Source organism: Cebidichthys violaceus, unplaced genomic scaffold (genome assembly GCF_023349555.1).
Source record: "Cebidichthys violaceus isolate CVI_PGR_0920_01 unplaced genomic scaffold, fCebVio1.0.p SCAF_571, whole genome shotgun sequence".
NCBI lineage: Eukaryota > Metazoa > Chordata > Actinopteri > Perciformes > Stichaeidae > Cebidichthys > Cebidichthys violaceus.
The window spans coordinates 1-15,000 of NW_027176785.1; the positions used below are offsets into that span (position 1 = coordinate 1).

A 15,000-nucleotide genomic window follows, 5' to 3' on the forward strand; every position below is an offset into this window, starting at 1 on the left:
TGTGCAGACTAGTCCTACACACCTGTGGTTGAACACTCCTGTGCATCCTATTGTTTCCCCCTGATAATGCATCATTGTGAGCGACAAATCCATGTGAAAATCGTCAGAAGGAGAGCTAGTTAACGTTAGCTGTTAGCTGTTAGCAGCCGGTGGGCAGCACAGTCCTTCTTGGCTAATTAACGGAGCTAACGGCTAACGCTAGTGGAGGTCACATTGAGTTATATTATGATGCGTTCAAGCTCTATTCAGTAAAAATGAGCTCTGTAAGAAGGTAAATTATAAAGCTGTCAAGATGTTTTTTAAATGTAGTCTTGAAGAATTTAGTTTGTTGAATAAATGTTTGAAGGAGATGTTTTCACAGCAATATAAAACAGATGTTAGAGAGAGAATTCTGATCTCTTTAATGCTTTTAACGCGCTGGTGTCGGATCGGCCGTATTTGTCCACTAACCTGTCATCACGCTGGTTCCCCTTATCCATCATCCCTGTCGCCGTGTTTGATTCAGAGCCCAGATGTGTACGTTCTTAAACACACAGGATCCAATCTGTCATTTACTTATTTGAATACACAGTTGCTGCGTGTCTGACGCCGCCACTTATCTCTTCTGGGTGTGTGGTTATAGTTCTTTGTTAACGTGTGTGTGTGTGTGTGTGTGTGTGTGTGTGTGTGTGTGTGTGTGTGTGTGTGTGTGTGTGTGTGTGAGAGATTCCTTAAATGTTTAGTATTTAATGTATGTATTTAACACTCAAAAGTACTACATATGGAAAAAACCTGCAGCCCCATCAAGAGAGAAGACATGAAGATAATTTATCTGAAGTGTGTGTGTGTGTGTGTGTGTGTGTGTGTGTGTGTGTGTGTGTGTGTGTGTGTGTGTGTGTGTGTGTGTGTGTGTGTGTGTGTGTGTGTGTGTGCCTTTGCACTCTGGTGTGTTATTTTTACATATTTTCCACTCTATTAGTTCTGTTGATTGCACTGCTATGAAATTGCATGTTACAGTTCTAATGCCATTACATGTGACGCATATTTAAACGCACCTCTCCCCCCCCCCCCCCCCCCACCCCGCTATCTCTCTCTCTGTCTCCCATTCTCTCTCTCCCTCCCGCTCTCTCTCTTTTTTCTCTCCGCCTCCCTGCCTCCTCTGCCGACCCTCCCCACTGTTTCTTTCCAGAGACTACAAGTCGCTCAATCCTCAGGATATTAAAGAAAACAACAAAAAGGTAAGAGGCAGCCACCGCTGGGCCCTTCACACCACTTAGCTCCCTCCCATCCACGTCTCCGTTCGGCCCTTTTATTTACAGATCTGCCATTAATCCCTGGATGCCGTGTGCGTGTGCGTGTGCGTGTGCGTGTGCGTGTGCGTGTGCGTGTGCGTGTGCGTGTGCGTGTGCGTGTGTGTGTGTGTCGTGAGGTTTTTTTTTTTGAGGGTGGAAACACGTGATGGCAGACAGAACGTTATAATGACAGTAGTCACCTGGCAGAGGTGAGATGCTAATCTTGTAGCTCTCGCTGCCAGCTGGGAGCTTACTGAACTACCTCTGCTGTGTGTGTGTGTGTGTGTGTGTGTGTGTGTGTGTGTGTGTGTGTGTGTGTGTGTGTGTGTGTGTGTGTGTGTGTGTGTGTGTGTGTATAATAATAGCATATTTATCTTGCTTTGATTAGTTTTGTTTGCGTGTGTGTAAACTGTAATCTATGTTCCTCCCGCAACTAACATAAATGCGCTCACTCCTAACGCTCAAGTGAATAACACATTCACACAGTCGCCCTATGTCATCATATCTGCACACATGACCCCCCCCCCCCCTCTCTCCTCGGTCCCTCTGGCTCTTCACAAACACATTTACTTTTTCCCGAAAACGCACAAATGCACACCTTTACTACACACTCACTCGCACACACACACACACACACACACACACAGACACAGACGCCCTGTCCCCTCTTTGGCCCCCGAGGCCCTACACAGAGCGATCCGCGTCGGGTCCCCGCAGCTTGATTTCCTCTCCTCACACACACTCTGGCTCTGCGATAACCTCTGGTGGCCCTGTTAGGCATGAATGCTACCCTGTTGACAATAACCACAGTTGGAGGGAGAGCGAGAGACCCAATCCCATATCTGCTAACTGCCCCCCCTCACCCTCCAGGTGCTCAAGTAGCCCTGAAGAAATTGGCTGGATATAGGTAATATGGGAATATGCCGTATAGAAGGCGATAGCTGGTGAATAGCTGCAGCGACTCTGTAAAGATCTACACCAGCTGCTCGTGTGCGTTTTGGCCGAGCGGGCTGAGGAGACGTAGCGGAGGTAGATATCGGCTTCCTCCGCTGCTCATGTAGCAGCATTGGGAGTATGCCGAACAAAGTTAGAGCTACTAAATGTGTTTTTTTCTAGTTCCTGTTAAGTTTAATTGTGCAGGTTTCTTTCTTTTCCTTTTATCCAACGATTCGGAAATGTCCTTAAAAGTTGGATTTATCTCTTAAATATGTTCAATGCATTACAAAAAGTGTGAAATCTTGTTCGCTTCACCAAGAACAAACCATAAAATCACCTCCCAGAGATGTTGCTGGTGCGTTTCCAGAACATGTCACATGCAGTGGTTGTGCACGAATTACACCCTGTGTTGTAGGGGGCTGTGATTTGTGAACGAGTGAAAGTGCTGTCATGCAGCACCCTGAAGGTGTGGGAACAAGAGGAGGAAAGGGGTGCTCGTAAAAGAGGACCCCCCCCCCCCCCCCCCCCCACACACACACACACACACAGTGGGGTTGATGATCCCAAAGAGCAAGAACGAGAGAAAGACATTCGTGTACGAACAAGAGAAAGACATTCGTGTACGAACGAGAGAAAGACAGTCGTGTACGAACAAGAGAAAGACATTCGTGTACGAACAAGAGAAAGACAGTCGTGTACGAACGAGAGAAAGACGTTCGTGTACGAACGAGAGAAAGACAGTCGTGTACGAACGAGAGAAAGACAGTCGTGTACGAACGAGAGAAAGACGTTCGTGTACGAACGAGAGAAAGACGTTCGTGTACGAACGAGAGAAAGACATTCATGTACGAACGAGGGCCGATGAAAAGAGACTTCTTTCACATTCAAGATGCTGCGTAGAGATGCTTTATGAGGAGTTATTAGAATGTATAGAATTTATTGAATCGGATAGAAATGGAAATGACAACTATCTCTTGCTTTTCATGGCCAGTTGATAGACGTGCCCCCCCATCCCCCCCCTCCTCCTTTCACAGTCTATCTGTGAGGAGTGATTGCAATGAGCCCAGACTGTGCTGAATTATGACAGATAAGGACAATCAATACTGGGGGGGGGGGGAGAAGTGAATATTCAGAACACTTACAGCCTTTGAAATGATCCATTATGTGTGTGTGTGTGTGTGTGTGTGTGTGTGTGTGTGTGTGTGTGTGTGTGTGTGTGTGTGTGTGTGTGTGTGTGTGTGTGTGTGTGTGTGTGTGTGTTTGTCCACATGTTCATCTGGTTGTTTGAGGAGTTTGCGTGTCTCGTCTCTGTGTGTGTGTGTGTGTGTGTGTGTGTGTGTGTGTGTGTGTGTGTGTGTGTGTGTGTAATGAGGCCAAGGAGAAGTCATTTGTCATGGCATCTGATAGCGTAGCACCAAGCAGCCGGCTAAAGCTCCTGAGCACAACCGAGAGAGGAGGGGGAGGGGCAGTGTTGATGATTGACAGCGATAGATAGCTGTCAGTCACTGGGAGCGAGGGGGGGGGGGGGGGGGAGAAGATGACGACGGTGACATTTAGTCCGAACCAAATGCTTTGTCAGACGGAAAGTGAGAAAACAGAATACATGATATTCATATTGGACACAAATGTTGCTCGAGTCACAAGATCAGTTCTATTGACTCATTTCAAATTGATCAATCAAGCAGTTCACTGATATAAGTGAAATAATGATCATTTATAATAATATTTTTTTATAAGGAAATCCATCATGACTAAGTAACCCTTAAAGTGATGCTGATCCCAGTAGATCACTTCCTTTGCTCCCCCTCATGTGAATGGAAGCGTTCAGTGGTTTTCAATCAGAAGCAACAGGTGTTTACTACAGACGAGAGTGACCTCGCCCTGTGTGGGGCTGGAGCTGCCGTGGTAGTGGACCAGTCACACCTCGCATTAGATATTAAATATATATATATATATTATATATTTATATATATATATATATTTATATATATATATATATATATATATATATATTTATATATATATATATATTTATATATATATATATATTTATATATTTATATATATATATATATATATATATATTTATATATATATATATATATATATATATTTATATATATATATATATATTTATATATATATATATATATATTATATATATATATATATATATATTTATATATATATATATATATATTATATATATATATATATATATATATATATATATTATATTTAAAAATTGGCTGCACGCAAAAACTTTACAGAAAGTCAAATTTTGCTGTCGCCATTTTGGATGGAACCAGTGAACAGGAAGTGACCATATCTGGACTGAGGAGTTTACATTTTTAATATTTTTGTGATCTTTTATACCCGTTGTGTTCTGCCTGATACCAATAGATGCAACATATTTTTTTTGATTCTGGTAATATTTTAAATTGTTGTTGTTGTTGTCTGTGTAGCCAGAGCCTGATTGTTAATCTGTGTCATAAAGCTCCTTTATTGTTGTTTTTAAAGTATTGAGACAGACCAACCCATTGCAACAATAACAACAACATAGAATATTTAGTCAGTTCTCTCTCTCTCTTTCACTCTCTCTCTCTCTCTCTCTTTCTCTCTCTCTCTCTCTCTCTCTCTCTCTCTCTCTCTCTCTCTCTCTTTCACTCTCTCTCTCTCTCTTTCACTCTCTCTCGCTCTCTTTTTCTCTCTCTCTCTCTTTCTCTCTCTCTCTCTCTTGCGCTCTCTCTCTCTCTCTCTCTTTCACTCCCCCCCCCTATTGAGCAGCAGAGTTGTCGCTCTCTTTCACGGCCTCCACTGGAACAATGTGAGCACACTTTGCTCCCCTGAATGCGTGTTAGAAACCCAATCAGGCCCTCTTATTCCCCCATGTTCTTTCTCTCTTTCTTTTATCTCTTTCTTTTATCTCCCCTTTCTGCCGGGGGAAGGAGGTGAGGGAGGAACTTAAACCGGCTCGCTGTAAAGGCAAACTCCCTTTTCTTTTTTCCCGCCGTCGGTTCTTTCTTCCTGCCTTGTCTCTGCGAGCACAAACACATACTTTTCATCAATAGATCGGGTACAAAAGGAGGTGAGAGTGAAAAAGACTCCTCCCCCCTCCCCCCCTTAACAAAAGACGTCATAATTGATTGTAAATTGAGAAACATCTCTCAGATTCACTTCATTCTGAGCTTTGTCCAAAATCACTTTCCACACAATAAACACTCTGTGGTGATTAATAACACGTATGAACTATATAATTATACTTGACACAAGAAGTTCACGTCATAGCTCTTCAACGTGGGATCACCTGTTGGTAGCTCCATGCTTAATTAATGGACTAATGCAATATCCAGATCGTAGGAGACACAAGGTCTGGTGAAATGTGGCCTACATGCTGTATTCCACAGACACCGTGAACATTGTGTCATTTTCAAAGAGAACAATGAGGCATTTATTTACCATATCGGGAATTTTATCTCAAATTATATAAGAACACAGTCAAATTGTGGAGGAGGACATGAGCAGAATAGGAGTCAGCAATCCCCGGAGTAAATAACGGTGAAAATCACCCTGAGGAGGGTTTGGAAGAGAGACTGATGGACCTGCGAAGATCTGCGGAGGCAGTGAAACAAACGAGCGCCGCAACAGGTCTGAATCAGATCAACACTATCAAGCAGCCCAGATACAAGCTGTGATACCTGGGACAGATGGATGGGGAGGGTGTGTGTGTGTGTGTGTGTGTGTGTGTGTGTGTGTGTGTGTGTGTGCGTGTGCGTGTGTTGTTAATCTATTTATTTACCTGTCATTGGCTGCGATAATGGTTTTCATCCCCGCTCTCTCTGTCTCAGTCTATCTGGTGATGGGGGGGGGGGGGATTGGGGGTCTTTTCGTGTGTCGCTTGATAATCAAACCTGTATTTTTCTCATCAGACTCTAATCAGACCAATTACACGCGTGACGGAGAGCGTGGGCAGGTTGATGTAGGGGAGCGATAAGGGGACACACACACACACACACACACACACACACTTACTTTGGGATTAAGCGCTCTGTCTTGGGGTATCTGTGTCTCTTATCGGGGACAGCCATCCCTGACATGACCTGTCAGCAGTCATGCCAAAGGTGTCTCTCACTCACAAACACACAGGCACACATGGATCATGCATTGCAATGCACCAAATACAACCCAGGTTTGAATAAAGAAACCAGACTCCGTCCATTTCTCAGCCCAGTTTGACTCTGTAATTGAAAGTTTGTCTTTTTTTTTTTTTTTTGTTCAGGCATATGACGGCTTTGCGAGCCTCGGCATCTCCCGCCTCCTGGAGCCGTCGGACATGGTGCTGCTGGCCATCCCCGACAAGCTGACGGTGATGACCTACCTGTACCAGATCCGGGCCCACTTCTCCGGCGAGGAGCTCAACGTGGTGCAGATCGAGGCCAACAGCAGCCGCAGCACCTACAAGGTGGGCGACTTCGAAACGGACACGAACGCCTCCATCGGCCAGGACAAGTTCTACGCCGAGCTCAACGACGTGCAGCACCGCCAGGCCAACTCTGAGCCCGACGAGTCCGCCGGCGGGGTCGACGCCGAATCCAACGGCACCGAAGCCGCCGAGGACGAGGCGGCGGAGCCGGGTCGGAAGGCCGGAGAAGCGGGAGCGGTCAGCTCGGCGGCGGCGGGGCCTTTGCAGTCCTCCCCCCCTGTCCCGTCACCACGCACGGCGTTACCCGCCACGGCGACGGACTCGACCCACAAGACGCCGACGTCGAGCTCCGAGGACCGGGCGAATCTGCTCAAAGCCAACACTCTGGACCTCAGCGAGCTGCCGCAGAGAGTGGAGAGAGAGATGGAGAAGGAGAGGCAGCGGAAGGATGAGGTGGGAGAGGAGCGAAGGGAGGGAGGTACAGACCCGGGGTCCCCCACCAGGAGAGGGGCCTCGCCGCCCCACCAGAAACTGGGCTTCTCCTACAACAGGGACGCAGACCTCATCAAGAAGAAGAGGGCCAGCCTGCGTCACTCGGAGTCTGAGCCCGCCTCAGAAACCAGCTCCCCTCCAGTCAACCACACAGACACGCCTCCCAAACAGGTCACCACCCAGAGAACAAACACACTGAGCATTTCAACACACCAACAGGAAAGAATGTATTTGTTTATTTGTACTTTGGTTTTGTAAGAGCTAACATCACCTTTTTCTTTTTACATGCTGTCCATTTTATTTCTTATTTCTCATGTCCCTCTGTTTTAATACAAGAGAAGTAAAGATACAGGAATATTTTTGAATGTAGTCACACGCGTCCTTCAAGGGTCAGTAAGCGATAGATTAAACTATCTCACAGCTAATTATAAGTCCTGAACCTTAAACAACCTCTGGATCCTTCTGTGTGACGTACGCTAATTCACGTCTCGCTACTTAAGTCCGGTATTAACATTCATGACGGCGTCTACCTGCACCCCCCCCCCCCCAAATGGATCCTTCATGTTTTTTTTTTTGTTTTTGATTGAAACTTCCACCGCTGCATCCGTCATAAGACAGAGGGAATCGGTGAACACTCATTTCCTCCCCGGCGCTTTTCGCTAAGCTTCTAAAATCCCGACCTCGTCGATGCCGTTGCAGAGATGACCGTAACCGAGAAGAAAAAAGAAAAAAAGAAATTCTCCCGTTTCTGCATTAGATGTTTGTCGTCGCCTGTCTCGTCGTGCCGAGAGCCAGACGGCGTGGAAGGCCGGGGCCCCTTTAACACGTGGCGACTACAGAAGGAGAAACCCCCTGCTTTTGACATTTCATTATATTTTTCATTATATTTCTCATCCCTTCAGTTGATGGCAGTCGGTGCCGCGACCGCTCAGGCGTGGCGACGCTTTGCGCGAAGCACACCTCATCTCAGTCACACACACACACACACACACACACACACACACACACACACACACACACGTTGAATACATTCCCGCCTGCGTCGGTTTAACCCCAGATTACCGCTTCCTGTTTACAAGTCGAAAGGTCACGGGGCAGCAGGGGGAGGGGTGGGGGGGGGGTTTATGACAGTTATGACACCCCGTTTTTTGATCCGCTGTTATCAAGTTAGCGAGACGCATCCTCGCCTGCGCCCGGGCCAGATTTGACTTGTTGAAAGGATAAACATTGTTGTAACGCTGCTCCGTCTGAACCAGAGGTAGACCCCCCCCCCCCCCCTTGTTATAATACAGCCGGGATTACCTGGCAGATAAAATTCTAAGCCAGGTGTGTTTTTGCTTTCTTGTCAAAAGCCGTCATGCTCTCCACACCACTGGACCCCGTCAGGAGCTGGAGGCTGGCCCCATAAAGTCCTGTTTGTCATGGGGGACGTGTCCCCGACTCCTACATTTAGATCCACTTGTGTCTTCTTTTTTTTTCTACCCCCACCTGCTCACTGTACAAACAGGACATGAGAAAACATGCTGCTCTAGCTATAAATGATCATTTATGTGTCACTTATTGACTAAATTACACAAGTTAGTACATTTTATAAGAATCACATTTGAATGGAAACCAGTCCAGAGTGTAACTTTGTATACTTTTTTCTCACACACCTGTAGTTAATGTCGTATTTTTGTCTTTCAAAGGAGCCGACCCCTGCCCCTGTAGCGAGCCCCCCTGCTGAGAAGGTGAGTACACATTTGAAGTGACGCAAAAATGCTAAAAACACTCGCCTGCAAGTATATTATGTGTAGGGCTTTTATTGTGAAAGGTAAGAACAGCAGGAGCGGATCTGGTCTGTGCTTGTCATGGTTGAAAGGAGTAATAAAAGTCTTGGTTTGGACTACGGAGCCTCCGTGTTGATGCTGCTTCACAGATATGCTGCAGGTTAAACTTGGGATTGGCTAAAGCATGCCGCTCTTTTGCCGCACAATATATCCTGTGTGAAAGTATTCATGACGATAACGGCACAAAAATATATGAAAGCACAAAATCAATTGGTGGGTAAAGGTGAAATAGAAATACTCGTATTCACTCTTCAAGAACAATATGCGAGAGTCTACCAGCACTCATTTCTCACTAAAGAACGCCGCGTCATCAGAAACGAGCTCTGTGTTTTGTTGCCCGCAGAAGGTGCTGTCTCGTCAGGAGGAGCTGAAGGAGAGAGCCCGCCTCCTCCTGGAACAGGCCCGCAGAGACGCTGCGATGAAGGCCGGCAACAAGAACGTCCCCAACTCCTCCGTCACGGCACCAAACAGGGCCACAGGCGTCTGTGACGTAAGTCAAAGCTCTCTCTGTGTGTGTGTGTGTGTGTGTGTGTGTGTGTGTGTGTGTGTGTGTGTGTGTGTGTGTGTGGACTGAAAACCGTTGACAGTCCTTACTCTGATACTGCCTCTCCTCCCAACTCTTTTTTTTTTCCGTCTGTACCTGAGGCGTCTTCATGTATTCTGAGGGGGGGGGTCCGGTCTGTCTGACCTCCTCTGTGTGTAGTGAGCGCGATCACGTGACCTGTCACATGTACTTTGCACTATTTAAAGACGGACAATTCGCTTTTAAATGCTTTAGAAACAGGAGGTCTCTCAAATATTTGCAGCCAAATAGTCTCCAGGATATTCAACCTTTTGTTTCTTTATAATACTTTTAACATTTGACTTTCTTTCCATAAATATAAAGAGATATGAGTCTCCAGATAATTCCAATCTCTCCTCGTCATAGTGGAGGTTGATTTATGGCCTGTCGGCGGTTACACCTACGGTCTTACGTTCGTATCTCTTGAGTTTCACTCGTGGTCTTTTTGATTCCTCACAGCACATTTTTGTTTGTTCGCCCTTTTCGCATTTTCGGAGAATGTTGCAGCGCGTACAGTTTAAAGGCCGCTGTGCATACTCTGCGGAGGAGTATAAAGGAAGCTTGAGTGAAGGCCGTCCTGAGTCTGAGTCGTCTGCCTCTTTGCTCCGTGAGCAGCAGCAGCAGCTAATAGAGTGACCAGCAGCCTCTTCAGCTACCCTCCTTGTCACTTCCACGACTCGCTATTCGCTGCTCGCTACACTTGCAACGTGCTGGAAAAGCCCCGTCTCATCCTCTGGCAGTCCACTTTGTTGAACACTTTAGAAGGAGTCGACACTGTATTTTTTTTCTTCTTCCCCTTATTAACTTCCTGCTCAGACTCTCTTATGGGCCGCTGAACGTCACAACCTGAACATGTCAGTGAGAAATGTGGATGGACTCCCTCCTTCTCTCTTTAAACAGTTCTCTCTCTTTCAGTTTTAGTCGTCTTGACTCGGCACAATTTTATTTATTTTTTACGACATCCCGACCAAATTTGCTGCCCCCTCAATTTCCCCCCCCGAACACTGAGTAAATGTTGTCCACACACACACACACACCTACACACACACCTGTCAGCAAAAGTACATTCACGGTTAAAAAAAAGAAAGAAAAAAGAGTGCCCAGGAATCGCTGTTCCGAAGCAAACTAGACTAGAGAAGACGTGAGTGAAATTGCAGCTCTGAACCGAGCACGGTCCACTGAACATAATATACTGGGTGGAGGAGAGGAGGGGGGGGGGGGGCACACAGATGGACCAGGACTTACCCTGGGAAAGCACTGTTGTCAAATCCTCAGTGACGTTTCCGAACGTTCCGGAGAAAGGGACGGGGGTCTGGTGAGAATTGTGACGACAACGGATTTGAGGGTGAAAATGAAATAAACACTCTTTGGTAATGAAATATCTGAAAGGCAGCAGCCGCATTCTGCCGCCTGAATCCTTAAAGAGATATATGCCCTTGAATTAGATGCGTTTTACAGAGCGTGTGTGTGTGTGTGTGTGTGTGTGTGTGTGTGTGTGTGTGTGTGTGCGTGCGTGCATGCTTGTGTACACGAGTGTGTCGTCGGTGTTTGTCTGTGGTGCAGTCATGCTAATGTGTGCGTTTGGTGTCCGGCCGCGGGAATAACCGTTTCCACATAATCTTCGAGGAAAACCTCGAAGGACCGCCGGCGTTAAAACGTCTTCAGAGAAAGAAGGAGAGAAATTAAAAGAGTGTTTCAAAGCTGCAGTTCTATTTCCTTGGCGACCAAAAAAAAAAAAAAAAAAAAGAAAGGTCCTCTTCTGTCCCTTGTTGTGCGGCAAGATGGCCGACTTCACTTAGATTAGCTCCTTAAAGTACCCAGACAAACCCGTCGCTCTCTCTCTCTCTCCTCCTGATTTCCTTACTCATTTCCAAGGACAATTGGTTAATAACCCCCCTACCACACACACACACACACACACACACACACACACACACACACACACACACGCTTAAAGGAAGCAGGGGTGTGTGTGTGTGGGGGGGGTTAGAGGAAGATATTGAATTGTTTACACTTTTTTTAATAGAAAACATTGATCAAAGGAATACGACTGGCCTTGAGGCCAATGTGCTGATAATTGTTAGTGATTCAGATTAGATTACTTGATGTCTTGTTTTGATTAGCGTGTGTGTGTGTGTGTGTGTGTGTGTGTGTGTGTGTGTGTGTGTGTGTGTGTGTCCGTGTTATCAGCTGGAGAGGCCCGAGCCTTTCCCATTTAACTCTCCCATCCGTCTAAGTAGGTGCTTTGCGGTTTAGCATGCATAAGGTATAATTTAATTCAATTAAAGCGGGCGTCATTCTCCCAGGGAAGTGGCTAATGTGGGGCCAACACAATGATTTGGGCGGAAGGGAGAGGAGGGGCTGCGTTTAAAGCACAAAAGACAAATCGGTTAGTCTGAGATCTATGAACCAAACTGTGTTTAAAACATGTAGAAGTTTTGGTTTTTATGTGACAGAACAAACATCAATCAGTCCCAAAAATCATTGAAGGATCACCACGTCACACGTCCGTTCTACTCCTGTTCTATTTCTACGTTTCTTCATAAGAAGTCATTCTGTCACCGAGTGGACGATAAACCCTCTCTCCCATCATGCACCTGTCCTCACAGCTTCCTCCGTAGCGTTGATCTCGTAACGTACACGTCCAAACAATTACACTTTTAAAAGCATCAACGAAAGGTGCAATATATTCAGATCAGTGTGAGGATGATGATTCTACTGTTATCTCCTGTACTTTTTTTTTTTTTGTTTACCGACATCTTTACATTTACAGGGAAGAGATGACGTCTTTGTGGCTGCAGTCAGTTCGGCTCTCGTTAAAAGAACGACCGGTGACAGTTGTAGGTCTCTGCAATTTATTATGCATGAATACAAACACATGAACCGCTACAATGTCTGACAGCAGTATGACTGTAGCCTGATGCAGAACAATATGTGGGCTGTGTGTGTGTGTGTGTGTGTGTGTGTGTGTGTGTGTGTGTGTGTGTGTGTGTGTGTGTAGCCCTGTTCTCTTGACCTATGCTCTCCCTCCTGCCATCCCTAATTGTAGCCCACAGTGACTGGTTCTTTCATCTAAGGTCACAGGTTCACTTTCCTCTCTTCCTCTCCCTCCCTGTCTTCTCACTCACTTTCTCTTTTTGTCTCCATCTCCTTTCTTTTTTTTTTAATTTTCTTTCTTTTCCTCCGAGTCCTTTGTGTGTTTCTCTGTGTTTCTCTCGTGTCCTCCCTTGTTCTCTCCATCTTGTTTCTCTTGTCTGTCCTTCTCGCTGTAGTCTTTTTAATGGACAAGCAGTGCTTACTAATAGTTTCACCTCCTCCTCCTCCTCCTCCTCCTCATAGGTGGCCTTCACAACATATAGTCACAGTACAGATGCTCACACAGCAGCCGGATGGGTCATTAATCAGTAAATATACAGACTTTATTGCAAACATCCCTATTTTTGTTTTTCTTACTATTACTTTTTTAGTCTTTCCCTCTGTTATTATTTTTAAGGGAGAAGTGTGTGTGTGTGTGTGTGTGTGTGTGTGTGTGTGTGTGTGTGTGTGTGTGTGTGTGTGTGTGTGTGTGTGTGTGTGTGTGTGTGTGTGTGTGTCTCTCTCTCTCTCTCTCTCTATTCGCTTCAGGTCTTCTCATCCATTAGCAGATGAGAACAGTAATTTCACACCGGCCTGGCCAGGCTAATTATCAGGATCCACACTAGGTTTTGGGAAGAAGTGTGTGTGTGTGTGTTTGTGTGCAAGCGTTTTTGCTCGTGTGTGTGTGTGTGTGTGTGTGTGTGTGTGTGTGTGTGTGTGTGTGTGTGTGTGTGTGTGTGTGTGTGTGTAAAAAATACAAATATGTGTGTGTGCAGTTATGTAGCACCTGTGCACGTTGGTTTGAGCGTGCACGCACATGCCTCGGTGTTTTCCAGGTAGGAGAGTTCCCTCTGCTCACTGACTCGTTGTGATTCCTATAATTGGGTCTCGTTTGATTTTTGCCGACCACCTCCTCCTCCTCCTCCTCCCTCTTCTCCTCCGTCTCCCCCCTTCTCTCTCCTCCTCTTCAGAAGTGGAGGGGACTCCCGGGCCTCTGCCGTTGTGACCTGTGGGTGTTGTCGTCTGCTGTCCGTCGCTCTGATCCAGACTTGACTGCGTTCATGTCCTCGTTTCTTCATTTCACTTTCTTTACATTCGTGTCTGGAAACAAAGCGCTCCTCGGCTGAACCTCGGCACGGTTCCCCCAAAAACATGAGAAGCACCTTTTAGTGGCTGCTTCATTGTGAGCAACTCTGTGTGTGTGTGTGTGTGTGTGTGTGTGTGTGTGTGTGTGTGTGTGTGTGTGTGTGTGTGTGTGTGTGTGTGTGTGTGTGTGTGTGTGTGTGTGTGTGTGTGTGTGTGTGTGTGTGTTAGAAGAGAGACGCGTCACACTGGTAACAGGCTGCTTGTTACCTCGGTGTCGGTGCCCAAACACAAGCGGACAAGTGGGAGAGTGAACTTGTGTCAACTTATCACAACAGAGGAAACGGCAGTTTAATGTGAGTGTTGACAGTTTGACCTACTTGAGCCCATTATTATAACTTCATTTCATAATCCAAAAGCTGCAACTGAGAAGACAACACATATAGAACGCTGTGAGTTTACCAGACTAAAAATACATGCATCTAATCAGGATCAGTTTATGGCAAAGTACGTTTGCACATACGAGGAATTTTTGGCTTGTTGTTTGGTGCATAACAATAAACATATAATTAAATAAATATATAAAAATGTACAATAGAATAAACAAACAAATTTAGAGTACTTTACAAGAAGTCTGTTATTGAAATTGTATTTAATTAATCTCACATTTGATACAAATGTAAATATTCTTACTGCGGATTTTGTTTGTATTAAAAGAAGAAGCTTTAATTCACATTAGAGAAATCCACCAGTGAAGGAGCATTTCAAAAATGTCTATTTTGAAAATGCAAATACGGCCTCCTATTTAGTCCACACTTTGTCCTTTCCTCCTCCTCCTCCTCCTCCTCCTCCTCCTGTCCTCTCTCCTCTTCAGCGTTCTCCCTGCAGTAATAGTTTTTCTCCAGGTCTCATTTTAATGTGGCTGCCGTCCCTTTCTTCTCCCAGCTCTCCCTTTTCTCTCATCCTCCTCTTTCTCTTTTCTCTTGCTCTCTCTCTTCTTTTTGAAGAATCAGCGCTTAATGAAACTAAATAGTTTGGTGGGCAGTTTCTTTGGTGTGTGTGTGTGTGTGTGTTGGAGTGTGTGGGTATGTGTCGTGGCTGAATTGGCTGGAGTGGAGATCAAAGGCAGTCTCTAAAGTGTGTGTGTGTGTGTGTGTGTGTGTGTGTGTGTGTGTGTGTGTGTGTGTGTGTGCGCGTTAACGAGCAAGAGAAAGACAGCTCTCTCAATTGCATCACAAGAGCTGATCAAGCCATCAGAGAGGAAAGTTGAAAATACACACACACACACACACACACACACACACACACACACACACACACACACACACA

General features: G+C 45.7%; 1 protein-coding gene across 1 annotated transcript in view; it reads left to right on the top strand.

Annotated features, from left to right (window-relative positions):
* Window positions 1-1,174: 1,174 nt before the first annotated feature.
* The window catches only part of LOC137888737 (EH domain-binding protein 1-like), a 24,316-nt gene continuing 10,490 nt past the window's right edge, over window positions 1,175-15,000 (top strand). The window contains exons 1-4 of the mRNA XM_068732202.1: window positions 1,175-1,217; window positions 6,487-7,293; window positions 8,811-8,852; window positions 9,295-9,441. Of these exons, the coding sequence (XP_068588303.1) occupies window positions 6,541-7,293; window positions 8,811-8,852; window positions 9,295-9,441 (942 nt within the window). The 5' untranslated portion in view covers window positions 1,175-1,217; window positions 6,487-6,540. The remainder of the gene's footprint in view (window positions 1,218-6,486; window positions 7,294-8,810; window positions 8,853-9,294; window positions 9,442-15,000) is intronic.